This window comes from Pan paniscus, chromosome 1 (assembly GCF_029289425.2).
Source record: "Pan paniscus chromosome 1, NHGRI_mPanPan1-v2.0_pri, whole genome shotgun sequence".
Taxonomy (NCBI): Eukaryota; Metazoa; Chordata; class Mammalia; order Primates; family Hominidae; genus Pan; species Pan paniscus.
Genome location: NC_073249.2, coordinates 39,739,927 through 39,767,714, shown reverse-complemented (window position 1 = coordinate 39,767,714; position 27,788 = coordinate 39,739,927). Strand labels below are relative to the sequence as shown.

The 27,788-nt window shown below is 47.9% G+C and overlaps 1 protein-coding gene across 1 annotated transcript in view; it reads right to left on the bottom strand.

Annotated features, from left to right (window-relative positions):
• The window catches only part of LAMB3 (laminin subunit beta 3), a 45,526-nt gene extending 18,579 nt beyond the window's left edge, over positions 1–26,947 (bottom strand). The window contains exons 1-7 of the mRNA XM_055108585.2: positions 25,379–26,947; positions 18,883–19,167; positions 17,430–17,494; positions 16,477–16,631; positions 5,065–5,179; positions 4,439–4,512; positions 987–1,178 (exon numbers count right to left, since the gene is read on the bottom strand). Of these exons, the coding sequence (XP_054964560.2) occupies positions 987–1,178; positions 4,439–4,512; positions 5,065–5,179; positions 16,477–16,631; positions 17,430–17,457 (564 nt within the window). The 5' untranslated portion in view covers positions 17,458–17,494; positions 18,883–19,167; positions 25,379–26,947. The remainder of the gene's footprint in view (positions 1–986; positions 1,179–4,438; positions 4,513–5,064; positions 5,180–16,476; positions 16,632–17,429; positions 17,495–18,882; positions 19,168–25,378) is intronic.
• Between the last annotated feature and the right edge of the window lie 841 nt (positions 26,948–27,788).

The window sequence follows — 27,788 nt, the reverse complement described above, 5'->3', positions numbered from 1 at the left end:
AATTTTCTGATGACTCAGGATGAGTGAGAAATCTAAAACCCAAGGATGCGTGAATGTGGGTGACCACAGCACTCTGGACAATCCCAGTTTCAACTATGCTTTGATTTATTTTTTAAAAAAAAACCCATTCATCATCTACATATCCCAGGAAGAGTTTTCACATCAGCCCTCCACAAGTTAGGAAAAAGTTCTTATCTGGTGTGTGAAGAATGTAGATTTGGGTAAGGGTATAACCAAGGAGGAACTGCTAAACCCAAAGGAAGAGTTGCATGGCCTGCATAGAGGGCCCCACTCTGAGCATCGGTCCACATGAGAGCAGCTCTGAGGGCTCACCTGTGTCTCAGCCAGGGAAAGGAGAAGAGAAACTACAGCCTCCTCTGCCAGGGAATGGGGAAACGCAGTTATGAAAGAATTTGACCCACGCTGGGAGGACTTAGGGAGAAACATTCTGAGTTTTTCTTCAGGCAGGTTCTTATTTCTAGCTCAGGGTTTAAGCTCAGGAGAATTCGGGCTCTGGGTTTACCAGAATTCCCTCCAAGGGCTAAGACTGGGTTAGATGGATAGATTAAACTGAAAATGTTTATTTTTGTGTTAAACCCTACCAAGGTGAAATGAAATTTGTGTAATTTGCTCACTTGCATCTAACTAGCATCCCAAAGTCCTCATATCAAAGTAGGGTCGATTTCATCTTCCCACTAGAGGGACGAGCCAATGAGTCATGGGGGAGGGGGCTGTGGAAGACGGCAGGGGTGAGTAATGCGGTGGCCCCAAGGTGTTGCTGAAATATCCTTCCTCAGCAAAGAGGATAAGCAGCAAATGTTTTGAGGGTGGCCACAGGGGTCGTTACTGGGGGGAATTCAGGAAAGTCAGCAAGGGGAGCTGGCGAGGGTGTTTCCGTCCCTTCTCAGGAGTCCGTGTGGCTGTGTGAACAGTGGGACATCAGGGATTTCTCCCCAGGCCTACTTTTCAGGATTCCCTCTACCTACCTTCCCCCCATTTAGGCGTGCATTAGGCCTCTGAGGCAGGGACTGGCACCGAACATCCTGCCAGCTCTGAGGCCGACCCTGGCGGACCCGAGGGAAGGTGGAGGTGCAGTCGGCAGCCAGGTACTGGTACACTCGCCAGGTCTTACCGAAGTCTGAGGAGCGCTCAATCAGCATGCCGGCGGGCATGGGCCCCTGTGGAGACAGGGGCAGTGTGCAGAGGGGAGGCACTGGGGCTGTGCCTCATGGAGACACAAGCAGAGAGACAGGCTCCTCCAGTGAACTCGGGAGAAAGGGGGCCCAGTGGGAGCAAGTGGGCTCGGAGCATCCGGGTCCAAACCTCCTGGCATACCACAGGCCACAGAAGTTTCTCCCAGGATCTGCCTTCCAGGAGTGATCCCTAGCTCAGCTCACCAGGCTTCCAGCATAGACATTTCTCTGCTCCTACACTTCGCACAGTTGACCATTTTTTATTCTCTCTCTCTCTCTCTCCTCTCTCTGTCTCTCTCCTGGAACTCATGTCCAGCCTCCTCTGTCATGGCCCTCCAAACCACATTCCCCACTCACCAGAGAGCTCTTCCTGGGTGATTATCTGATCTGTGAGAGCTTCAATCAGTCTGCATTGATCTCATGATATAAACTGAGCACCTTAGCATGACATATTGAGTCCCTGCTCCTTCCTACAAAATGATTTCATCCATTTTGGGTGGCTTTAAATGTGGTCTTTATGCTGACAGCTCCCAGCTTGAACAACTTCCTGGAACTGCAGGTCTATAAACTCAGCCTCCAAAGCAGATACTGAACCCGGCCCAGGCCTGTCTCTCCAGCTTTAGGGTCCCCTCCTGCCTGATCTCCCTAGTAAGCTTCATCTGATTTCCCCTTTCCCCACATTCACTCTTACTCAGTCATATCTTCTGTTTTTTGTTTGTTTGTTTGTTTGTTTGTTTGTTTGTTTGTTTGTTTGTTTTGAAACAGAGCCTCACTCCGTCACTCAGGCCGGAGTGCAGTGGTACGATCTTGGCTCACTGCAACCTCCGCCTCCTAGGTTCCAGCGATTCTCATGTCTCAGCCTCCTGAGTAGCTGGAATTACAGGCGCACACCACCATGCCCTGCTAATTTTTGTATTTTTAGTAGAAATGGGGTTTCACCATGTTGGCCAGGCTGGTCTTGAACTCCTGACCTCAAGTGATCCACCCGCCTCGGCCTCCCAAAGTGCTGAGATTACAGGTGTGAGCCACTGTGCCCAGCTAATCATATTTTTAGCAGAGACAGGGTTTTGCCATGTTGGCCAGGCTGGTCATCTTCTTAATGATTTTAAAACATAAAATGGGCCTTGTCAGTCCTCTGCTAAAAATCCTCCAATACTATTCTGGAACGAAATCTGAACTTCTGACCATGAGTGAAGAGGCCCCAGGCTCCCTGGGCCCTGCCTCCTCTCAAGCCACCTCTTCTCTTCAAGCCCTAAACCAAGCTCAGTCCCTCCTCAGAGCCTTTGTCCAGTCTTTCTTGGAATGCTCCTCCCGCTGGTGGGTTCCCTCTCATCTTTTGTTCTCAGCTGAAATGTCATTTCCTGGTGCAGATCTTTTGATACCTGACTGAACTGCATTCTCCTGCTCATGTCTGGCCCACCCCACCCTGCCCCATTATTTTCTATTTCAGCATCTTGTTTCCTTCAGAAACGTCACCACGATTTCCAATTATTTACTTGTTGGTTTCTTGCTTTTTATTCTTTTCCTGTGAGACCAGGATTTCTCAACCGTTCTCACTGTTAAAGTATTGAGTTGGAGAAATCTTAGTCCTAGAAGCTGTCCTGTGCACTGTAGCCTGGTGAACAGCATCCCTGACTTCCACCCACCAGTTATCATTACATACCCGTAGTTATGACAACCAAAAATGTCTCCAGAAATTGTCAGATATCCCCTGGGGGAGAGGAGAGGGCAAAACAGTGCCCCTGGTTGAGACTCAGTAAACCAGGCTGTAGCCCCTATTGTCTGTGGTTCACAGGTGGACCCCCAACACCTAGCATATGGGTGTTTAGCACATATTTGTTGAACGAATGGTGAATCTTCAGTCTGTTCCCCTCCCCCTATGTATACCTGGAAACTCATCTCGCAGCAGTCTTCAGCCCTCCACATCCCTGCCTCTTGCCACCAAGCACATTTCACCCTCCAGGCCCTGTGTGCATTCCCTTGCCCCCAACCCCAGTCATATACCTCATCTTCTTGCCGCCTGCCTCCCGGCCTTTGTGCTTATGGTTCTGTTTTCTTGGAATAAACATTGCCCTTCCCCTGGCCATTACTGGTCTATGAAAGTTCATCTTCCCCTGGGTGCACTCCCTGACAAGCCCTCCCAAGACAGACCATGCAAGAGCCCCATTCTGGGCTCCCAGCACCTCTTCTTACCAATATCAGAGCACACATTGCACTCTCTCACTACTGACTTCCCCACGTATGGTGAAAGCAGCTTGAAGACTGTGATTTGGTTTTATTCATCTTTATATCCCTAACATCTGACACCAAGCCTAATGTGTAATCAGTGTTCAATAAGCGCTCACAAATAATTGACAAATAAATGAACAGGTGAGCGATGATAAAGTGAGGAGACTATTTAACACTGTCTATCAAATGAATATGCTGCCCTTCAAAGTTGCCACCTTTAGAGACTGGGCATTTATTCAAACAATGCTGGCATTTCTCAAAATATTTTTGACCTTTAGATGGGGCAAGGCTCTTAGAGCCAACTTCTTCAGTCATGTAAGAAATTAGGTCCTATTACTTTTTATTCCAAGCTCATTTTAACTCCTGAAAATTATATCTCCCTTCCTAATCCTTTAATCTTATTAACCAAATTTGATCATTGAATATCTGACTATTTCTGTAGAAAGAATAAAACCAAATCATCTCTGAAAAGAAAAAATTGACCTATGGCAATTAAATGAAAATGTTTCCTCCAAAAGAAGTATCTAGAAGGCTGTTCTAAAGGCAGAATCTGAAAGTGCTTTGAGAAGTAATGGTGCTGAATGAGTAGATTGCCCACCAAGAGAGCTGCACCAAAGGAACATCCATCAGTTAGTTGGATAGGCAAGTTCTTGGCTGCTTGTTAGAGTCAATCTAATATGCAAAGTTATTAAAACAGAGTATACCAAGAATACACAACTGTACAACAAGCAACCGGGCCCAGTAGAATTGGTACTTGGCAGAGCTGAATTAATTAGATGGGTTGAGGGTGGAGAATGAGAGAGGAAGAGGATATGCAACCACTGCACGGCCAAGACAGGGAGCCAGGAGGTGCCACTTTTAGCCCAGGAGCGAGTCCTCTGCTGTCACCATGATATAGGCTCGTGGTGAGTGTTGCCCCAACCCAGAGAGACAAGGACACTGTGCTCCTCCATGGCTCCACGCCCACATGGCCCAGGAGCCCCTCTCTTATCCACTGCCACCCCCAGGAGGCACACCTGGAACTCCATCATGACTTCTTGAAGCTGGAATCTCCTGTCCAGGTCCAGCTGCAGAGAGACAGGGTTCACATCTGGAAGGACAAAAATTAGAAACTGTCAGCCAGAGACTTTCCACTTCCCCAGCCCTGAAGGAAGCCCTGGATTAGACTAGCTCTAGGAAGTCAGAAACTCTCTAACCTTGATTTTCCAAACTCCCTCTTGGAGAGGAGTGGGGAGTGGTATGTTTCTGCTTATATTATCTATTCAAGATCCTATCTGTTTTTGGCTAAGTTTCCTTCCCACCATCACCTGATGTCTTCAATACTTTGGAGGGCTTCAACTTGTCTGTTCCACACAGACTTGTTCCCCAAACTTAATTCTGCAAGCCCACCCACTGAGACTGAGTGGAGGGAAATAAAGACATTCCTCTCTCCTCACACCCTTTCTTTCACCTCCAATAAATTCTTCTACCATAACATCCAACAGACCCCAAATATGAGGCAGAAAGATTCTTCTTGTCAATCACCCATGTCACACCACCATAAGAAATGCCTGGGAAACCCAAAGGGTTATAGGGCACCTTCTATCCATCTTATCCTGTGGAGGCTGTACAGTTTGAGTTCCCATAGATGGCAAATGCTCACCATTCTGTGACTGCCACCAGCGCATGGGGCCGGAGGATGAAGCCACATTCTCTACTCGGTGACTGTAGTAGTTGTGAGGCTGCCTGGAGTCACACTTGCAGCATTTCATCTGCCACTGTGGGAGAGGGAGATAGCAGACACTCAGAGGTGGGGTCCTGATAGAATTCCCCCTTGCGTCCTGAGATCCCAGCATATCTCCTCTGTGGAAATCCTGCCCTTAGGAATCACTAATTTTATTAATACACTTTGAAGGATTAATCTCTTAAAACACAGCTATTGGTCATCTTTTAATTGGTCATCTTTTAATTCCTTTGTGCCCCTCCTAACACATAGCAAGTGAATGGTGAATAGATGTGTGAATGGAGAAGAGGTACGAGGTGGGAAAAAATACTTGAGTATATGATATTGCCTTGCAGAGAAACTTGAGAAAAGTGCCAAGGGAAAAAAAAAAAAAAGGGCGGGGGGAGAAATTCATATTATTTGAGCATCTACTACATACTGGGCACAGGCTGGAAAGTTTTATAGCTTACCTCATTTAATCCTGGCAGCCTGGGAAATTCTGGGGTTTTAAGGATCAGAGAGAGAGGACTCCAAAAGAGGACAAGGAAATGTGGAGTTACAGTCCTAGCTCTGTCACCTCTACTTCCTAGGCTTAACTTTCTCCTCCATAAATTAAGTGGGGATTGAGCTAGAGCTTTTCATTTACCCAGCAAATGCTTATTTAGCATATACTATGTGCCAGACTCTACTCTGGGCTCTGGAGTTATAATAGGGAACAAAACAAAGGTCCTGCCCTCAGGGACCCAAAATTCTAGTGACATTCAAATGATCTCTAAGGCCTTCCAGCAGTGACATCTGGGGCTTGAGTATCTTTCTCAGGTTCGGTATTCCCTACCTACAGGAGAGCAACCGGCCTCACTGGGGAGGTCCCCAATAACCTGGCCTATGCTTATCTCTTGGAATGAGACAGGAGCCAGAACTGAACCCCATAGGTTTCATGGCAGAGCAAGGATCACCAAGAAAAAGAGCATGGCCAGAGAGGCGACGTATCCCTTGTTCTTTTAGCTTGTGCCTATGTGCATACATATACACATACACACACACACGCACACGCGTGCACATGCACACACGCGCGCACACACACACACAGATAACACGACCTTTTCCCAGCTCCCCCATATAACATACATAAAATCTGCTTTCTCTGAGTAGCCATGATCCCAAACCCTGTGCGCAGCTTAAACCATACTGTCCAGAGGGCTCCAGATTTACCCACAAATAGATGCAAGGCTTGGACAAGAAACTCCTGGACCTGCAGGTCCTTCTGGGTAGGGAAAACTGTCCCTCCACACACCCTGTACCGCTGCTTTCCTCTAAGCCTCCACTCACCAGAACAAAGAACCGACCCAAAGAGTCTGAGTGGATATGTGGGGCCTATGCCTTGAGTGATAGAACCTCCCTGCCCAACACCCATCTTCCCTCTCCAAAGCTGGCACAGCCTGCAACAGGAGAGAGCAAAGAGGGGAGCCAGGTGTCTTGGTTCCCTGGGCCTCTGCTTCCCACTCCCTTTCCAGGTCTCACCCAGTCTGCAAATGAAGAGAACTATCACCCTTCCTAGTGCTTGGAGGTGCCCTTGGCATGTCCAAAAATGCTTTATTAAACATTCATTCTTTGGGTGTTTAAGGCTCAAATAACAGCTGGCACATAAGCCCTTTATAAAGTAGTACCCATTGGTGGGGTGTGGTGGCTCACGCCTGTAATCCCAGCACTTTAGGAGGCCAAGGCAGGCAGATCACGAGGTCAGGAGTTCAAGACCAGCCTGGCCAATATGGTGAAACCCTGTCTCTACTAAAAATACAAAAATTAGCTGGGCATGGTGGCAGGTGCCTGTAGTCCCAGCTACTCGGGAGGCTGAGGCAAGAGAATCGCTTGAACCTGGGAGGCAGAGGTTGCAGTGAGCCGAGATCGTGCCACTGCACTCCAGCCTAGGCGACAGAGCGAGACTCTGTCTCAAAAAAAAAAGTAATAAAACAAAATAAAGTAGCACCCATTGCCCCACCTCCCACCACTGACTGTGCATTCCCTTGCCCTGTTATATTTTTTTCATAGTACATATCTCCACTTGACACATTGCATATTTACTGTCTATTTATTTATTTGTATATTGTCTGCCTCCCTCTTCTAGAATGCATACTCCATGAGGGCAGGAATTTGCATTCCTTCACTGCTGTATTCCCAGTGCTTAGAAAAATACCTAGCACAGGCCAGGCGCGGTGGCTCACGCCTATAATCCCAGCGCTTTGGGAGGCCAAGGCGGGCGGATCACGAGGTCAGGAGATCGAGACCATCCTGGCTAACACAGTGAAACCCCCTCTCTACTAAAAATACAAAAAAAATTAGCTGGGCATGGTGGCGGGCCCCTGTAGTCCCAGCTACTCTGGAGGCTGAGGCAGGAGAATGGCATGACCCCTGGTGGCGGAGCTTGCAGTGAGCTGAGACTGTGCCACTGCACTCCAGCCTGGGCAACAGAGAGAGACTCCGTCTCAAAAACAAAACAAAACAAAAAAATTTAAAAAAAAAAAAAGAAAGAAAAATACCTAGCACATAATACGCCCTCACTAAATACTTCTTGAATAAATGAATAGCAAATTTTCAGTAAAGGCAAACTATTTGTATTAGCATTATTACTAGGCACTCCCTTCCTGCACTCAGGGAGTTTGAAAGGAGGGGTGGAAGAGTGAGTAGGTAATAAAGCATCAGTAGTAAGTGATGGAGTACAACCATGTGCAGAGGAGTCCTTGGTAGTTTCAATGCAATAACCTACTTAAATCTCACAATAACCCTACATGATAAGTAGTATTAGCCCCATTTACAGAGGGGAATGCTGAGGCACAAAGAGGCAACATGACTTTGCTATTGACTGATCCCCAACGTTAGCATCAGAAAGGGTCCCTCTCCTCTCTCTCTTTCTCCCTTCTTTCATCCTCTCACTTCCACTCGAAACTAGCTGAGTGGCAAAGATGTAGGGAAGTATGCTAAAGGGTAGCAGTCTCTGTCTCACGCAGCAAGCCCCAAGAAGGGCTTGGTCTGACCTTGAAGCTTATCACAGGGAAGGCTAAGGCAGAGAGAGCACTTTGGGAAGAAACGGGGCTTCTCCAGCTGACTCAGCTCAGTTACCACAGAAACTGGAGACCTGTCGCTGGCTGAAATACCTGAGCACTTAAAATAATCCTTTCTGGGCAAGAGAAGGCCCTTGCTAGAGCCTGACTCCCCTCCAGACCCCTATTTTGGTCCCTGGCAGTGAGCATGCCCTTGTTTATACTCTTCCCAGCCTCTCAGGAACAAACTTTTCCACTCCCGTCCTCTGTCTGCACTCAGCACATGTCCTGAGGAGAGACAAGGGCCAGCTGCCTTCCGGCCGCCTGTCACCAGAGCTTTCTCCCCAGCTCTGCTGGGAGCTGGTCCAGCCCTTCCCTGGTCAAGAGAGTGCCAGAAACAAGCCTCTTTCTTTCCCTGGGCCATGGGACAAGGAGCTGGAGACTGCGGAAATGCCCCTGATACTCCCAAACGACAGGATATTATGTAACTATTAAAAACACTGTTTAGAGAAAACATTTTAATTGCATGGAGAAATGATTATATTATGTTTTATGAAAAAAAGCTGGGCATACACTTGCATATACATTATAATCTCAAATATATGTGTGTGTGTGTGAATATATATATGTATATATTTCCATTTAAAGGAATGTAAAGTATTTGGAAGGAAATACACCAATATATTAAGTGAAAACATGAAATTGCTGATATTCACCCATTTTAACCTACAAAAATGGCAACTGCATACAGTTCAACCTGATATCTCTGGGTGGTGGAATCATACATAACTTTTTTCCTTCTCTGTTATTTTTTATTATGTTTAAGCTTTTTTGTTTGTTTGTTTGTTTTTTGAGACAGGGTCTCACTCTCTCACCCAGACTCTGGAGTGCAGTGCCACGATCTCTGCTCACTGCAACCCTCTGCCTCCCAGGCTCAAGCGATTCTCCCGCCTCAGCCTCCTGAGTAGCTAGGATTACAGGCACATGCCACTATGCCCAGCTAATTTTTGTATTTTTAGTAGAGACGGGATTTCACCATGTTGGCCAGGCTGGTCTCAAACTCCTGACCTCAAATGATCCACCCACCCCAGCCTCCCAAAGTGCTGAGATTACAGGTGTGAGCCACTTGCACCCAGCTTGTTTAAGTTTTTATACCTTGGATACATATTAACTTTTATATTCAGGAGAGCAAATAGTATTATAAAACAAAACCAACTAAAAATGGCCAGGGTTTATTGCCCTGCTCCTCCCTCAGTCTTCATGGGGATAATCTGGGGCACCCATGCCTTCTTCTCCTTCTGTCCACGTGTGCAGGCACTGATGGCAGGATCAGATGGCATCATAGGCTTACAAATGCATGCTGCTTATCACAGTAACATAGCCAAAGGAATTTACCTCAATCCTCGGAGACAGGCTAAGCCAACAGGCGAGACAGGTATTTTAAGTAGCTCTGCCTGTCAATGAGCTAGCAGGACAGAAGCCTGAAATAGAGCAGTTTATGGCAGAAGCCCACATGAAGACAAGCTGCTAATTTATCCTTCCCCTCTGGGTCTCAGTTTCCCTTTCTGCTTTATTCTTGTATGCTTATATGTAGGGTGCACACATTTGTAAGCGTCGTGTGCATGTGTGATTCTCAGTGTGAGGCTCTTCCTCTCTCATATGTGATGTGCCCCCATCTCTCCCAGTGATGGCAGCTCTCTGCTGCAGCTGCCTCCCTCTCTGGGGTCATTTGGCTGGCATTCTCCTGGCTGCATTACCTCAGAGACACAGTACAATTATCAATTCAGCCTGTCAGGCCTCCAGCCAGTTTGGCTCCTACTTGCTCTCCAGCTGGAAAGGCTAGGCCTTCTCCCTTATCCTAGAGCTTTCTAGAAGCTCAGCAGTCTGGCTGGAAGATGAACCCTCCCAGAGAGCCAGGGGAGGGCAAAGGAGCAAGAGGGCAAGAGCCAGCAGGGGCCTGAATCATGGTGGAGATGGGTGGAAAAGGAGGGCACACACAACTAAAAACTCTGAGCCTTTGTAAAACACAGAGCTAATTCTGGGGGAGAATAGGAAAACAGGCTCTGATTATGCATGGCCCAGCTCCCTCCCATGAGGAAGCCAGAGGGCTGTCTGAGTTCATCTAAGAAGCTACGATCGGGTCATGGCCACCAGCCAGGGCCAAAAGCAAAAAAAAAAAAAAAGAATCTAGCTGCCTTCAAGAAAATACATTTCCTCCACTTCCACATTCCTATTGGTGAAATGCAAGGGTTGAATGAGATAATAAAGTTCCATCTTGTTCTAACATGCTCTTAGAGTTCTTCCCTGCTCTAGCACATCAGCCCAGAAGTTAAAGGCACTCTCAGCAAGTAGACAAAGAAAGCAAGAGAAAAACAAGACATTCACCAGATGCTATCCTGGAGAAACACTTTTTCCAGCAATATGGACAGGGAGAAGGAGATCCTCGAGGCCTATGGTCAGTCAGGCCTCCATTAGGACCCACCGCAGTTCAAAAGCCTCAGCATTTCTATGTCAATGCATATTGGCAATGAAGATCAAAAGGCAGCACCTACTGCAGGCGCTGGGTAGGAGGACAGCCGTATGTGAGATACTTTCAACTTTGTCTTTTTCCTTATCACGAAGTGAAATTTTGACCAAAGCCTTAACTCAGTACAGCTGTTATTTCCATCCTAACTAAATTCAGAAACCACTCTCTGAAGCTGATTATAGAGATGATATATGCTACACACTCAAAAATTACACTGCACCAGCCTCAGTCCTGAGCAGTGTACATATATTATCTTATTCCATCCTTCAAAAATCTCTGAGGTAGCTATACTACATTTACAAATGGTAGGTATCCCCATTTTGCAGATTAGGAAAGTGATAAGTTAAGAAATGTGTCCAAGCCCATAAAGTTAGCAAGGGATGAAGCACAGATTCTTGTCCCACCTGTCTGACTCCAAAACTACCTGTGCTGTTCTTTTTTCTTTCTTTCTTTCCTCCCCAGCATACTGGTGCTGTTCTGATTCAAGGAGCATAGCAGTCACTTGGCAATCACTGAAAATTTCAGAGTTGGTTTTCAGGAAACTCCCTTCTTCTGCTTCATTCCACCCCACTGGAAAGGCAACCTCAACTTCAGCACAGACATCTCCAGAAAGAGGGATGTCCCCTGGACCTGAGTGCAGAAAGTTGGCTAGTATGCCGGGGACCTCTACAGGTCCTGCCAGTGGCAATGGCTACAGCCCCTCATATGGCACCCAGGCAGGGGGTAGATGGCCAGGAAAAGAAGCAAGGTAGGTCTGCAAGACAGTTCCCAGAGGCTTCTGTGGGCCTGGACCCCAGAAGCAATGGAGTGAGAAGCCAGGCTAGCAAAGTTGTGAGGCCATCCAGGTTTGTCTTCGGGCCTTCCCATTTCACATTTCTCCTCTCTGCTTTTAACCTCACAAGGCCTACCCCTTAGCCCATAACAATTAGGACCCAAGAATCTCACATTCCACCAACCCAAGTTTTGCTTCTCTCTGATAGCAATTTTTCCCTACAATGTCCCTTTCCATTTTCTTCTATCCCCTGAAAACAAGACTCATTTTGGGTCTCGTGGGTCCCTTTGCAAAAGTCACATCTAAGTTTCTGATAAACATACTCTTGCTGAGGGATGAATGGCAGGTCATAGATTGATATGGTGCTTTTCTCAAGGCTATCTGTGTTTTAAACAAGGAACTCAGTAATGCTTCATCCAAAACAGTAAACTCCCAAGGTAGAGCTCTGGAAGCTTTAGACCTGCTTAGAGCTTCTGGGAAACAAAAAAGCAGATATTTTGGGCCGGGGGGAGTGGCTCACACCTGTAATCCAGCACTTTGGGAGGCCAAGGCGGGCAGATCGCTTGAGGTCAGGAGTTCGAGACCAGCCTGGCCAACATGGTGAAACCCTGTCTCTACTAAAAATACAAAAATTAACTGGGCATGGTGGCACATGCCTGTAATCCCAGCTACTCAGGAAGCTGAGGCAGGAGAATTACTTGAACCTGGGAAACAGAGGTTGCTGTGAGCCGAGATCATGCCACTGTACTCCAGCCTGGGTGGCAGAGCAAGACTCTGTGTCCCAGAAAAAAAAAAAAAAAAAGCAGATATTTTGGTCAGAGGCGGGCTCAAAATCCCTTGTGGGTTGAGTACAGGGATCATAGTACATATATGAACACATCCTCTGCCTACACATTAGCCTTCCTGAAAATCAAGAAAACAGACAACTGTCAAACAAAGAAAGGCAGTGGTCGTTGGAGTGTGTGTGTCAGCGGGCAGGGGGATAAGGGTGCATTTACATGCATGTGCGCCTGCACGTATTAGAGAGGAGGGACTTCCAACTGGCTACTGTTCCTCAGCTTGTTTCCAAGAGATAAAAATGACAGCGGTTTGGCTTAGATAATTAACCTGAGGAATGCGCTGTGTAAGACTGTTATTAAGGCAGCTGGGCAATTAAGTTTTTCCCCAGAAAGGGAGGGAATGGGGGATAAATAAAGCATTTAGGGGAGCAGACACAACACTGGAGGAGACATTGTCGGGAGCAGAAATCAGGGATGGAAAGCTTTCCGGCAAATCCGCTGGTTCTTGAGGAATGTGTGTCATCCCAGAGATGACCGAAGGGCATGGTGCAGCCCCTGCCTTCACACGCCCTGAGAGAGGACAGTGGACTCTCAGGGTCACACACAGCCCATCTGTCTCTGAGAAGCAAGCTGAGTGGCCAGCGCTGAATAAACGGCAAAGGTTGACTAACCCAGCTCCTTCACTTCACACATGGAAAAATGGTGGTTTGGTGAAGAGCCCTGACTTTCACAAGGCCACATCCCTGTTATTAGTGTCAAAACCAGAACCAGAATGAGGGAGTCCTCACCCCCAGTCTGGGGTGACTTCACTAACCATGACTGCCTGTGGATTCTTCAACAGCTCACTCTAAGTCAGATTGGCACCGATCACCTTGGGAGGCACAGAGGAGGGCAGCCCAGGGATGGGTGGATTTTAGTGAGGTACGCGAACGCATGTCCTGATCAGGGAAGAAATGCTCAGGAGTGTGATTTGCAGATGGGGCAGCCTCTGCATGTGGATGCAGCCACCAGGAGGCAGGCAGGAGAGAAGGGTTGGATAGAACAGTTTGCATCTGCCAGGCACTATGCTGGTGGTCACTTTACACATTCTTTTATAGAGTGCTCATGACAACCACTGAAGCCCATTTTTCAAATGAGGCCAACGGATAGCACAGAAGTAAATGAGGGCAGGGAAGCATCACAGAATCACAGACATTTTCATCCATGCCTTGAGATTGAGGGAATAATAGTGCAGTGAGTTTTCCTAGAATCCATCTAGGAGCTGGAAGAAAGAAAGCAAGAGGCCAGGGTGATGGGACTACAGCTTCAGGCCATTTTGGCAAAGAACAGCCTTGTCCCAACCACAGACAGTTAATGGGTCATCAAAGCAGATGAGCCCAGAAGGGCAAAGTTGGGGAGGCAGAGAAGATGCCATAAGGCAAAGCTGGCCAAGACCTATGTCCATTGCAAGGGTTGCAACATGGACCCGGAATTTACAGAAGCAAGCCCTTGAGACCAGTGGGATTCAGCAACTGAGACAGAATTGGGTGGAGGAGGTAACATGCAAACAGGCTAAGACTGGTCCACAAAAAGGAAGCCACACTTGGAGAAAGGGAACTAGGAGAGACAATTTTGGAACTAAAAGGAGTCTCTACTGCTCCTGTAACTCCATTCTGCTGAGTCGCCCTCTGTTAGTCGGCTGGAACTGGGTTGGGGAGTGGAGTGAGCAAGGCAGAAATGTCCAGGGGTCATAAATCTCCACCCCATTGTCCTTGCATTCATGGCACATCAGTAGGATGTGGCACAGAAGAATGATCTGGTCCTGGGCTCAGGGCTCGCTATGTCATCCCTGCATGGAGATAGAACAGAGGCACTAGCCAGAGGCCTTGGCTTCAGGGAAGTGTGTCTGTGGGAGTGGGAACTAGTAGAGAGGGGTGATAGGGAAGGGTGAAGGGAGAGGCAGTAGGAATACAGCATTGCATTCGGCCAGCCTCATTTCTGGCTGTGGCTGTCCAGTACACCCCCTATCTCTAACTACTCAGAAAACTCAATACACGATGTGTTTCTCTCGGAAGTCTAAGATCCCAGCACACAACCAAACCCTCCCAATAGCTCACAGGGAAAACAAGAGCCACTTCATGGGTGTTATAAGAATTATTTGAGATAATTTATATAAAACTCTTAATATGATGCCAAAGACACATATGATATGCTTAATGAATTATAATTGCCATTAGTATCATTTAATAACAAAATAAACAAAAACTGAAATTAGAACTCAGCAGAATTAAAACCTGAATTTCTAATTCTTATCATGCAGCCACCAGAGCACCCAGAGAGGGTTCAGGGTACATCTGTCCAGAGAACAAAAAGGGAGTCTCTATGCCTTTAGTATCTATCTTCATTGCTGGAACCCATGGCCTCTGCAAAGGGTAGGCATGTAGTAGTGAGGGAAACAAGACAGAGAGGTAGAAAATGGGGGAGAGATGCTGATTGTCAGCAGTCGGCTCATTGCCAAAGAATGTTAGGGAAAAGGAGGGACCCTAAAGACCATCTCATCTAATACTCACTTACAGAAAAGGACAGTGAGGCTTACACAGGGGTAATCTCTTGCCCAAGGTCACACCTCAAGTCAGTGGCAGACCTGAAACTACACACTACATGAAAGATACTCCCTGCTATCCTCTATTCTTTCCAAAAGGCTAGATAAATTTATTCCCCCTTAGAAAAAAAAGAAGAAACAGCCAGTGCTTCTCAGCTTTCACAGCAGAAAAATAGCTGAGATTTATCCATCCCCAGGGTTGCAAAAGTCTAGACTCTGTTTTATAAGCACCCTGTTTTGCTCTCAAGGGGCTACTTAGGAGCAGAGAAGACAGCTGGCTTCCTGGGGCATCAGAGAGGCAGAGGGCAGGCCAGTGTTAAGCCAAAAGCCCCAAGCCTGGAGGAGGAGAAACTTTTCAGACAGGACTGGGATCAAGGGTACATCCCAGCACAGGGGTCTCTGACCTCTCCTTGCCTCCCCTCCCAAAATGCAAGTCAGCCTGAGAAAGGAAATCGGCAGAGGTCTCCCTGAAATTTTTAGATATGGGCTCATAATTTGGAGGTTATGGGTGGAGGGAACAGCCAAAATCACTCTGTTGCCTAAAAAAAAAAAAAATTTTAATTTTTATTTTTTTAAAAATTCAATACTCAATACTGCCAGGTCCCCTGATGCTCATGGAGTAATCTAGACCCACAGGGAGTCCTGGCTAGGGCTGGCCATCTTACCCAACCCTGTCAAATGAGCTTCCCCACATCCAAGTCGGTGAGATGCAAAAACCACAGCCATCTCTGCTCAGCAACTCCAGTCATTTCCCTATACCATCTGTGCTAAAATAGCCAAGAGAACACAGGGACTAGAAGGGCAGTGAGGCCCAGAGGCCATATCAGATACCACCTTCCACAGCCCAGAAGACAAGGGCAGCCTGGAAAGGGGACAGATAACCCCAGTCTCTTTCCCCAAAAGGCTAGAGCAACTCGGGACAAATCACTCCCTTATCCATTCCCTTGTTCAAGCAAAATGGCTAAATGAGGCAGCTGGTAGACAAGAAAACACTGAGTGATTTCAACTTTGGTAAAGAAAGATTCCCCCCTGTTGAGGGCAAACAAAAAGAAAACCAAAGTTCCTATAAAAAAAGACCCAGAGACAACTTAGAAGAAAAGTTTGTAAAAGCCATGACTAACAGGCAATGTTAGTCATAGCTCAAAGCATCGTGTTTCTGGATTTGATCCAACTTACATCTGAGCCTCTGACCCTGCTGGATAAGCTCAAGTCACTTCCTCATCTATCTCACTGACCATGGCACAGCTCAGTTCCTGCCATGGCAAGAACACAGTTCGGCCCACACATCCCAGCACCAAATAACACATGAGGCTCCATACACATAAACGGCCAGTGTTTGGCCTATTTGCCTATTCCCAAGACTTGAAAGACTATCCTGCCCATGCCCAAGGACTGAGAAAAGACTCCATGTCATCTCAGAGAGATAAGAGAGAAATGAGCTATTTAGTTAATTCTGAGTACATTTCCTCTTGCCCAACCAACAGGTAAATTCCTTAGAGGCAAGGATCTGGCCTTATACTTTCACTGCACTCCCCAGTCTGTGTAGTACACAGGGCTTGGCCTACACCAAGTACATTCTAAGTATTCAGTGGACAAATGGCAGCTCACACACCCCTCCCATCCCGCCTTCCTCCAGTCCTGGGAAGTAGGCCTACCTCGCCATACTGGGTGCAGTAGGTCTCAGGCTTGGTCAGTCCACAGGTAGATGAAGCTCGGAGAAACCGGGTCCTCCCAACAAGCAGGTCCCCAACAGGTGGATAGCAGGCCCCACGGGAGCAGGCTTGTTGGGCATGCAGGAGGCCAGGCAGGGCTGAAATCACAGGGTTGTGTGATGGCGCAGTCCAGAAAGAGAGGGACCCCACTGGCCACCCCAGTATCTTTCAGGGACGCTGACATTAGCAAGATTATATCCTTTCCCTCACTCAAGCTTCCACTCGCTGCTGGCAGTAATAATTGCAGTATTGATACTGTTATATTTTGAAAGTTGATTTCATATTCCAGAACTCAAAACTTGAAAAGGAGAAGAGGAGAAACACTGGCAACCAAAAACCATAGATGACCCTAAAATATGGCTTTTAGAACCAGACTGGAGACATAGACTCGGCCATCATGACAAGGTCCGCAGTTCTTTCCACCTGCATTGTGGCCTCTGTCAGCAGCCCAGAGGAGGGCTGACTGCTGAGCCACTGGCAGAACATTAAGAAAGGCCTGCATTTATTCTGCTCCTTTATCTTCAAAGCTGCCCCAGCCATACTTTGTGAGTGCCCAGCTACAATTCACTGGAAAACAGGAACTTAAGCCACAGTGGCTCTGGAACCAGCTTGAGAAAGGATGGGAAACTGTGGAGAGCACTCAGGAAACCACAAACCACCCTTGGCTGAGAATAAGAAGACATTTGGGAGCCTTTCCAGAGTGGCAGAGAAACTCCTTCCCCAAAGGCCCAAAGGAATGGGGAAATCTCACAGGTGTCCCCAGTAGACAAGTATTCCCAACTGAAGGGACTACAGGTGACAGGTGATGCCCACACTTTGGCAAACTCTCCTTCTCCCTGTGGCTGTTGCCTCCCTGCCATATAACAGGGCCTAGAAGGATGGGAAGGGGTACTTACCAAAACACAAGAGGAAGAATGGTCTCATCTTCAGCCAATGGGGTGATCCCCAGAAAGGACCTTCCCTAGGACACAGCAAAGCAAACTGGGTACAACAGTGCAAACCCCTAGAGCACACTAGCCCTTTTTCTTTTCTGTTTCTAGACTCAAGTATTTTTCAGAAGTCTTTACCTAGGGTCCTGATCTAGGACACTTGGAGCAGCAGATACATTTGTAGCTTGGAAAATGCTGGAGCTCTAGACCCTTGTCTCAAGTGGCATGTGACTCACAGGGTGCCCTAGGAAAATCCCATCCCTTCCCAGACTCCAGCTTCCTCCTCTAAAATGGATGGGAAGGAGTGTGGACCCTGCCCTACCCCACACAGCCATAAGGACAACGTGGGGAGCAGGAAAAGGCTGGACCCTTTGCAGGAGAAAAGCTGTAGAAAGGGCCAAGACCTAGTTCCTGCCCCAAGAGAGAGGGCTGGCTTTTCTCAGGGCCTAGACCAGCAGCCTCAACCCAGCCCCGCCCAAAGTGAATGAGTCAGAGTGGCTGACAGCCTGGAGGCAAACCTTCTCCTGTCATGGGCATGGCCTCCAATACCATTCAGGGCCACTTTGAGTTTGAAGCTCTGTGCCCACAATTCTGGGATGCAACAGGGAGAGATGTATGGCTGTCTTTAACAAGTGAGTGAGGGTTTCTTCTGAAAGGGAAGCAACCCAAAATGTCTTCAATGATGGGCTGGGGCTCGACAAGAGGGGTGGGGCTGGGAGGCCACAAAGCAGGGATTCTGAAGGAGGCTGGGGAAGGATGCTCGAAAGCCACCGTGCGGTCCCAGAGGCAGGCCTGCCTTGTGGAAACATGCCCCACCCTTGCTCATGCAGTGACCCTTCTGCCTTGAATTGGATGTTCACTCTGTTCCAATGACAGCCACAAACTCTTTTGGCTGGGGTGGAGGGCTGGGGGCTTGGCAAGGCAGGGGCCGGGGGGTGGAATTGAGGACATTTCTGGCATCTTTAAATTATAGATCCTAATGCTTCAAAATCATTCCTTCCAATCCCTCTCCTAAAAGAGTCATGGGCCCAGGGAGGGAACATGTGGCCTGGGGTCCCACAGCTAACGATGGCCTAAGAGAGACCCATCTTCTGACTTTCATCCAGTGCTTTCTCAGCTTTCCCACCCCTGACTGAAAATCCCCCTGCAAGTAGGCATTCTGAGCCAGGCCAGCCCACCCTTCTCACTTCTCTTTTGTGCTCAACCCCGGATCTGAACCTGCTTTCTTCTAAGCCACTGAGGTGCTTATCAAATGTGAAAAAGAAATCAAAACTGTAGCATACATTTTAACCTAGCTCACCTGAGTGAGCTCCCAGGAAGAGGAATAAATCAGGCCCTGCAACCAGGCCCCAGGCATCCAGAGATACAGTCCTCCTCCCGCATCCGGCCCACACCAGGCAGGTAAAGACAGGTAACATACCTTGCTGTGTGTTCTGCCGTTCTTTCTCCAGATCGCCTGAAAGCTCCTCTTGAATGTGGGGGTCTCCCCTCCCGGCTCCAGGTTTTTAAACAACAGCCTCACCTCTGGAGACTTCCTGGCTGGGTGTAGCCCCACCGCAGGGCGGGTCTCAGGAATCTGGCAGCCGTCACACCCATCTGTCGTCACTGCACCCCCACCTCCCAGGACGGGACTGGGCAAGTGGGTTGGTCGGTCGGTCCCAGAGTTCTTGTAGTGAGCTCCACAATGCCCACCTGCCTGTGGGGGCTGCAAGGGTCACCACAAACAGAAAGCACAAGGCACATGTAAGTGATCATCAGAGACCAGAATTCATAGGGTGCGGAAGGGCCCTTGCATTTGTGCCAGGCAATGAACTCAGCATTTTCCCAAAGCCAGCAGGGGTCAGCTTCTTCTTGTGACCTGGACCACCCCAGACAGAAGATCAGGCAGAGAACACAAAGATTAGGGCTTATATAGAGAGTTAAAGCCCCAGACATATCACTGGGCTGGAAGGTGAGAAGCCTCAAACATCCAGGACCCTGGAAAGCACCATTCCCCTCCCCAGTGAAAAAAAAAAATGAAAAATCCCAGCTTCTTGGGGCATTTGGAGGATCCTTAAAAGGCAAGGTTCATCAGGAAGGATTCAAAGCTCAACTCATCCAAGGAAAGCTTAAGAGAAATGAGCAGATTAACTAAATGGCTCGCCTCCAGCTCCCTCCACAGGGTTGGCAGGGAGCCCTGGGACAGGTAGCTGCCTGTGAGTCACTCCTCCCACCTGTGGGGAGGGTTAGTCTCCTAGCCCCTCCCTCCCTAGGCAGGAATGCCCGCCTGGAGGGCCAGAAAACAGACCTGACCACAAGTGGTGGAAGGAAAGGCTGAAGCATAGCTTGACTGACAAAGTCAAAACAGACTTTCCCTGGCCTCCTGCCAGGCCTGAGAACACAGCTTCTTTTGTGGGCTCCTTGCTCAGGGCTCCTGGGCTTCCAGCCACTGTAAATGGAAGTGGCAGGTCCAAATTGAGAGGCTGGTCTCACAGGACACTCTTTCCCCCAGGTTAGGGTCGGAGAGCTTTTAGAGAAACCTGGAGGGTCAGCCAGTCCATATCTTGGCCCTGGATAGCCTGCACTGGCACCGTTTTGGAATGCTAGGACCTCAAAGCTACTATTTAAAGGAGCTTCTTAACTACTATTCCACTTCGTCAGTGTCCCTAAACAGAAAGTTCTACACCATTGGAGGGTTATGTCCAAGAAATTGACTTGAAGACCCTTAAGGGGGAAATGTAGAATTTTGTGGATTAAATTGGGATTTCTAACCCTCAGATTCTAATTAAGCATAAGTTCAGGTAGGCAGAAGAAATAGTGTAATTAGCAAGTGGGCAGTAAGTTGTTGATGTAAGTTGATGCATAATTGATATTCCAATAAATGTTAGAGTCTTGCCCCCTGTAAGCATTCCAGTGAAATCTAGCTCAACTCAGCAAGTAAGGGTCAGTAGAAGCAGTGTCCCTTCAACACAGAGAGACCTCCCTCAAGTCCCCCACCGAGAAAGGTCAGCTCTGACACTGACACACCTGTGTTTTCAGTTCTACCACCTGGTGGTCTCTTTCTCTCCACTTCCCCAACTCCCTGAACTCAGAGCGCTCAGGAAACTTTCGCCCTCTGCCCATCACCAGAGGATGTGACAAAGAACTCATTAATAATTAACTCAGCAGAAGAGAGCAGGTGTTGCAATCCCAGATCCTCAGAGGAGAAAAGGCAGGGCAGGGGTGCGGTGGGCCTCACCATGAGTAGCTGGGGCCCCTTAAATCCTCCTCCTCCTCCCTTTATCTGAGCCCATGAGCCCAGGTAAATACACATTCGGTGTCTCAGACTTCACAGGCTTGGGCAGGTCCTGGAGTGGTTTGGCTTCGCAGGAGGGACATGCCAATTGCTGTGCTTGGCTCTCCCCTACACTCCTGGCAAAGTCCAGGAAGCTGTTTATGCAGACCCCCAAAAGCAGCCCAGCCAGCCTCACTCCTGAGGGATGCTGATCATTTCCAAGTGGGGATCCAGTCCCCCAAGAACTCCAGGGCTCCAGGCACAAGCTCTGGAACTTCAGAACCCAATTTGTTCAGTCAAGTAGCCTAAAATAGAGCCTGAGGCCAGATCAGGGTCCAGCTAAGATTAAAGGGGTGTGGTACTGTGGCTGGAGCCCCTCGGCCTCCCCTGTGTGCACATCTCCCTCTCTCCCTGCGCCCATCCTCCTACAACAGAGCACTTATCTGCCCTAGAGCCTTGACTTATTAGAATGTGTGCTCAGGAAAGTGGCTAGTGAAGTCATCCCAGACTTCAGTATCTCTCAAACCTCATCACTCCATCAGCAAATTCGGTCAGCTCTGCCTTCCAATAATAATCAGAATCTACTTCTTCCCTCCTGGCCTGAGCCTCTTTTCCTGGGACGTCTGCAACAGCCTCCTCACTGATATACAGTCAAGTCCCAACACAGCAGGTTATGCACCCCGAGCTCAGAATCCTCACCTGCCCCTATCCCACTCAGGGCCAAGGCCAGAGCTTTTTCAGAGTCTAGGGGACCCTACACCACCTTCCTCCCATTACTCTTCACCTCTACTACAATGGCCTCTATCCCTGTCTTAGCTCAGGCTTAGGGCTTTGGCTCCAGCTGCTTCTGTTGCCTGGAACGGTCTTGCCCCTGGATATCTACAAAGCTAACTCTCTGACCTCTTTGAAAGTCTTTGTTCAGATCCTGACTTCTCAATAAGGCCTATCCTAAACACACTATTAAAATTACAGCCAACTTCCCTGCCCCATCCCTGTCCCCCATCCTAGCACTCCTAACCCCACCTACCCTATATTTTGGTGAGTTATTTATTTACTTATTTGGTAGGGGGGCATCATGTACCAGCTTCTGACCAACTATATAATTTATCTACTTACGTTTATTTTCTGTCTCTTCCCAACTAGAATGTAATATCCAAGAAGGCAGAGATTTCTATCTTATTCACTACTGTTTTCCAAGTGCCTGGCACATAGTAGGTGCTCAATACTTGTGGAATGAATGGATGCACACTAAAGTACAAACAATTGATATATTTCAATGCATCCCCTGTGCCGTTGATGTGTAGTTGCATTCTCAGAGGGGACAATCCAGGCTTTGGGCACTGGGATGGATTACTAATAGTGGAAATTCCTGTATCAGCCAGAGTGCGGAGGTCTTTTTTGAGGCACCTATCTCCAATTACAGAAATGTCACCATATTGACAGAGGCAGTCTCCTTCTTTGCCTGATTCTCAGTCATTCCTGGCAATGTCTCTGACAGGGTGTGGGGGTGGCATTATAAGCTACTGTGTCTATTATCCATCTGTCAGGCTCAAACTGTCCAAGTCGCTAGGGAGATCAGCCAAGATCTGATCAATCAGAGATCAAGGGATAGGGAACAAAGGAAGGAGAAAAGGAGGAAGAAAAGGAGAGAGAAGAGGTTCAGGGGGCATAGGAGAACCTGGTCCAGGCTGTGACTCTCAGGTGTTGGAGGAAGGGGCACCAGGTGACTCAAGCTCAGGCTACACCTGAAGACAGTGAATCATGGCTGAGTCCTCGTCTGTGGGACAGGGTGGACTCCAGGAACGGCCCTGGGGATTTGCCATGTGACTAAAGCTGGCGTTGCCCTGCACTACAACACAACTGCTCAGCTGTCCAGACAACTGGTCACACTCTTCTCTGCGCCTCCCCAGGAACCAGGGAGAGAAAGTGGGCCTGGTGTGTTACGGAGGCACAGATAGGAGCCCAGCCTCAGGAGAGGGGAGGCTAAGCAGGACAGAAGTCGCCTGTCATGAGTGACTCTTCCATAGCCCTTCTTCTCTCCCCACCCTCACCTATCCAACCTGAATGTTCCCCCAGTGGACAACTGTGCATGCAGCTTGAGCCCGAGGGCTGGGAGCAATCAGGCAATTGGCCTAAAATCACTACAGCTGATATCTGCTGAGTGCTTGCTGTGCCCAGGCACTGTTCTGAGCCCTTTGCATGTATCCACTCACTTAATACCCACCACAACTCTGTGGGGATAGACAATTACCTTTATCTTGCAGACAAAGAAAATGAGGCACATTTTCGATAACTTGGCCTTGGCTAATAACTGGGGATTTGAGCCCATGCCATTTTGCTCCAGCACGCATATTCTTAACCATTACACAGGGCCAAAGATGGGCCATATCACCTGAACTCCCAGAGTGCACCCTGGCTAATCCTTGGCCAGAGTCCACCAGACTCTGGACCTCATGTCTCCCAATGTCTAAAAACTCCTCTTTGTTGGCCAGGCACCGTAGCTCACGCCTGTAATCCCAGCACTTTGGGAGGCCAAGGTGGTTGGATAACTTGAGGTCAGGAGTTCGAAACCAGCCTGGCCAACGTGGTGTAACCCCGTCTCTACTAAAAATACAAAAATTAGCTGGGCATGGTTATGGGTGCCTATAATCCCAGCTACTCGGGAGGCTGAGGCAGGAGAATTGCTTGAACCCAGGAGATGGAGGTTGCAGTGAGCCGAGATTGGGCCACTGCACTCCTGCCTGGGCAACAGAGTGAGACCCTGTCTTAAAACAACAACAACAAAAAAAAACCTCCTCTTTGTGCCCTTGTTCCAAACCTAGGAGCAGTGATACTGTCTAGGGGCTCCAGGAGTGACACTGATGCTGTAGAGACATCTAGAACAAACCCCACCAGGTGCTGCCTCCTTATTTGTTTTCCTTATTGACAACCTCTCTCGTATGGGCACAGATGGAGAAGGTGCTGGCCTCCAGTTCTTCCATCTCAGAGGCTCCAGCACCTACCAGCAGGGTTTCCTCCTTCATACCAGCAGGGGTGGCTCTGACTAAGGACAGGAGCACGCCAGGAGGCGTGGACAGAAGGTGACCGCAACATTCTGGTGAGCTGACAAGGTGAAGCAGAGGACGTGATGAGAGGATGACACAACTTCCCCTTTGCCAAAGGAAGGAGATCCCCTGCCCTGAGGTCAAGAGCCTGGGCCACCTCACAGGCTGTAGCTCCTTCTGCTCTGTCTCCCAGTGTGCCCTCCAAATGGCCCAGCCCTCCTGAGGGGTACAGCCCAGTACAGCCTACAGCCTGGTGGAGCCATATGCTGGCCCATGGCTGGCTGGCTCCCAGAGAAGACAGAAGAATCTTTTCATTCTTACCACCTCCATCCCCTCCCATATTTCCTGACACTCCTCTGGCAGACAGGCTGGCCCTTCGCCACGCCCCCTCCTCTAACCCCAGTCACCTCTGTCTCTATTCTGTGATTCTATTTGGTCATTGACCTCTGGGGATTAGGTTATTGGGATCTAAGTCCGACCTTTATGACCTTTGGATAACATTTGCCATGTGTAGTTGGCCATGTGGCCATGGTCCAGCCTCCATGAGAGGAGAGAGACATACACCTGTCTGAAGGGGCACCTAGCCACGTGGCATGGTGGGTCTGACAGGTCAGGAGCTTCTGGGGAAGAAGGAGGGAAAGCAATGGCTGAGAGCAAGCTGGGGCTTTTGTGTCCTGAAATCTGCTCTTGAAGCTCTCACAGGGCTGCCCCACAGGACTTTCAAATTCTAGATATGATCCCTGAAAGGGCTACTAGACAGACAAACTAAGTGTCCTAACACTTAGTTTAAATTGGCATTAGTTTAAATTGGCATTTGATGGCTGAGTATGGAGAAATAAGCACCTTGTGGTTTGATGGGGAAGAGAGAATGGGTGCGTCTGGCTTCTTGTCTGGAATCAACACCACCTAAGGGCTTTTAATCAGCACCTGCCCACAGCGCCCGTGGCTACACCGGGGTATGTGTATGGACTTGACCGTAGCTCTGCTCTGCTACTCAATAGAATTGTAAACTTGGGCAAAATCCTCTCTGAACCTCTGTTTCATTATTTATAATTAAAGGTATTGGATTCTAATGGTTCTTACTCAGGCTGCCCCTCAGAATTACTTGGAGAACATAATATATCACATACCAAGACCAGGCCTCACCCAGAGAATTATTCACTGGCAGACGGGCAGAGACATATGTTTTTCAAGCTCCCTAGGTGATTCTAATGTGCAGCCAGGGTTGGGAAACACTGAAGCCCCCTCCAGCTATAAGATGCTGTGCCGTCAGGGTGGGGTGGTGCAGGACAGTTGTTAAAAGCCTAGACTTGAGAGATGAAGGCTCAAGTCCTGGTTCTGCACTCACTATCTGTGTGACTTTGGACAGCTCGTTTAATCTCCGATAGTCCCATTCCTGCAATGGGAATAAAGACAAATCTACCTCATGGATACTGTGAAGATTGAAAGAAACATGCATAATTGTCAGCAAAGTGCCTGGCTAGGGCCATGCTCTACAAAGGGTGTCTGACCCCATGTATGCTTCACACACAGGTATTGGGGGCTATGATCAGCAGTCTTTGCAGCTGCTAACACAAAGCAACTAACACTCCCATCCAGATGGCTCATAAGTCACTTACTGGGCAATGAGCAGGCTTGGGCCTTTCCTCTTCTCCTCCTCCAGGGAAGCCCCAGGCCCCAAGCTGAGCATCTGTGCTTTGCGCATTCCACACTATTCCTTAGGAGCTGTAAACTCCCCAGTAGCCATGACCTGGACCAGAAAGAAAGAGAAGACCCCCAGGGGGACCAGTCAGAGCTAAGCTGACTTAGTAGGAGGATGCTTCCAGCCTTGCTGGATAGGGAAAGACAAAGGGTGTGAGGGGAGGGAGTGTTTACAAACACAGAGGACAGAGGACAGAGGGGCAAGTATCAGCTAATGGACTTATTGTTTTATGGCCTTCAAGAGTTAGTAAAACCAGAGTCCAACATCTGATTTAAAAAAAGAAAGAAGGCCGGGCGCCGTGGCTCATGCCTGTAATCCCAGCACTTTGGGAGGCCGAGGCGGACAGATCACAAGATCAGGAGATCGAGACCATCCTGGCTAACACGATGAAACCCCGTCTCTACTAAAAATACAAAAAATTAGCCGGGCATGGTGGTGGGCACCTATAGTCCCAGCTACTCGGGAGGCTGAGGCAGGAGAATGGCGTGAATCCGCAAGGCGGAGCTTGCAGTGAGCCAAGATTTTGCAGTGAGCCAAGATTGCGACACTGCACTCCAGCCTGGGCAACAGAGCGAGACTCCGTCTCAAAAAAAAAAAAGAAAGAAAGGAAAAAAAAGGAGTCAAAGCTAGTCTGGACAGCAGGTTTGCAACTGAACTCAGGAAAATCGCCAGGAAGACCGATGGCAGTAGAGAAAAGGCATTTCTTTTCCCGGGGCCCCTGCCTTCACCTATCAGACAAAGGTGATGACTCTTTACTCAATTTAACTCTTTCCCTTTCAAACAGAATTCAAAATTGCCCCCTTCTGATCTGAATATCATAAAAAGATTTTTATAACTTTGGAAAATGTTTAGGAGGTACTACTAGCTGGCAGAAAAAAGGAAAAAAATTTACCCCAAAATCTACTTCACTCTAAAGAAAGAAGTACTCAGAAAATAAATATAATGTTAACATTTCTCTTCCCTTTCTATTTCTCTGTGTGCTCTCTTCTTCCACAATGAGCGTATTTTACTAGAATAATCAGTGACAGTAAGGTAAAAAGATTTAGGATGAGAAGAGTAAATCTTGTTCATTACAAGTGATCTTTGATTAGTCATTCCTCTCTCTGCTCCCTCCTTGACCTGAATGCCCTTTCACTAAACCCACTGACTGCCTGAGAGTATGCTGTGTACGTTTTCTGCATCACTGCAGATTTTGTAAGATAGGGTTTTCCGTTTTTAAGAAGTATTGCTTCTTGAGGCAGGATTTGTTACGCCAAGAGAGCACTTAGCACAGTTCCTCAATAAATGTTGTGGGAGGAAGGAAAGAAGACAGGAAGGGAGGGAGGACTGAACACACGAGTAACTACCAGCACCTTATTTTCCTGCTTCCTAACTGCTTGTATGTATGAGGACAAACCAAAAAGAAAGAACTAGAGTCAATTCTCATGTATCTACATTTTGGGAGAAAGAAGTAAGGATAACTAAAATTACTACTCTCGTCCAAATTTGCTTCTCCCATGGATATCTCCCAGGATAATGACTTTGATTTTTCCCATTGCTCACTCAGAACTCTGTACACCCAGCAGCTCATATTGTTCAAGTATAAATGTATATATATGCCCAAGATTGTGATGTTATGTCTCTATGTCATATTTGTGTACTGTTTCCAACAAAAGACCATGACTCCTTGTAGCTAGGATTGCCAAATAAAAGAATCCCAGTTAAAACTGGATCTCGGAATACTTTGTTGGTGTAAGTAGGTTCCAAATATTGCATAGGGAATACTTATACTAAAATACGTATTGTTTATCAGAAATTTTACCGAGATTTCTGTCTTTTTATTTGCTATGTCTGGCAACCTCACTCGCAGTACGTTGTTTATCCAGTTCCATGACTGCCAGATGTTTCCTAACCTGGTCATCTTCCTCTAGAAAGTCCCCCATCTGTTAGTAATCTTCCAAAATATAATGGTTAGAAATGAGCACAGGTGCCCTGGGTTTCAGATGCCGTGACATCATGGTGGCATCCTCTGGGTAAGGGCCCCTTTGTCAAAGGCCACTCCAGGTGAAGGACTGAGAACTGAACCAACAGTGCAGGGAGAAGCCTGTCCCTCCATCATCAGGAGATGGCATGTGTGCTTCTTGGATATTAGAGACTGTATTTACCCCTTTAAGTACTACACCAGAAAGAAATATCTGTGTTTTTCTGAAAGAATAGAAGGAAGCAAAATATTTTTCCAACTCCTCCTATGAACCAGGCCCCATGGTAAGAAATGTATACACAATACCTTGTTTAGGAATCCCTGTGGTCCTTTAAGATGACTCTTTCAGGAAGATCTTATACTCCCC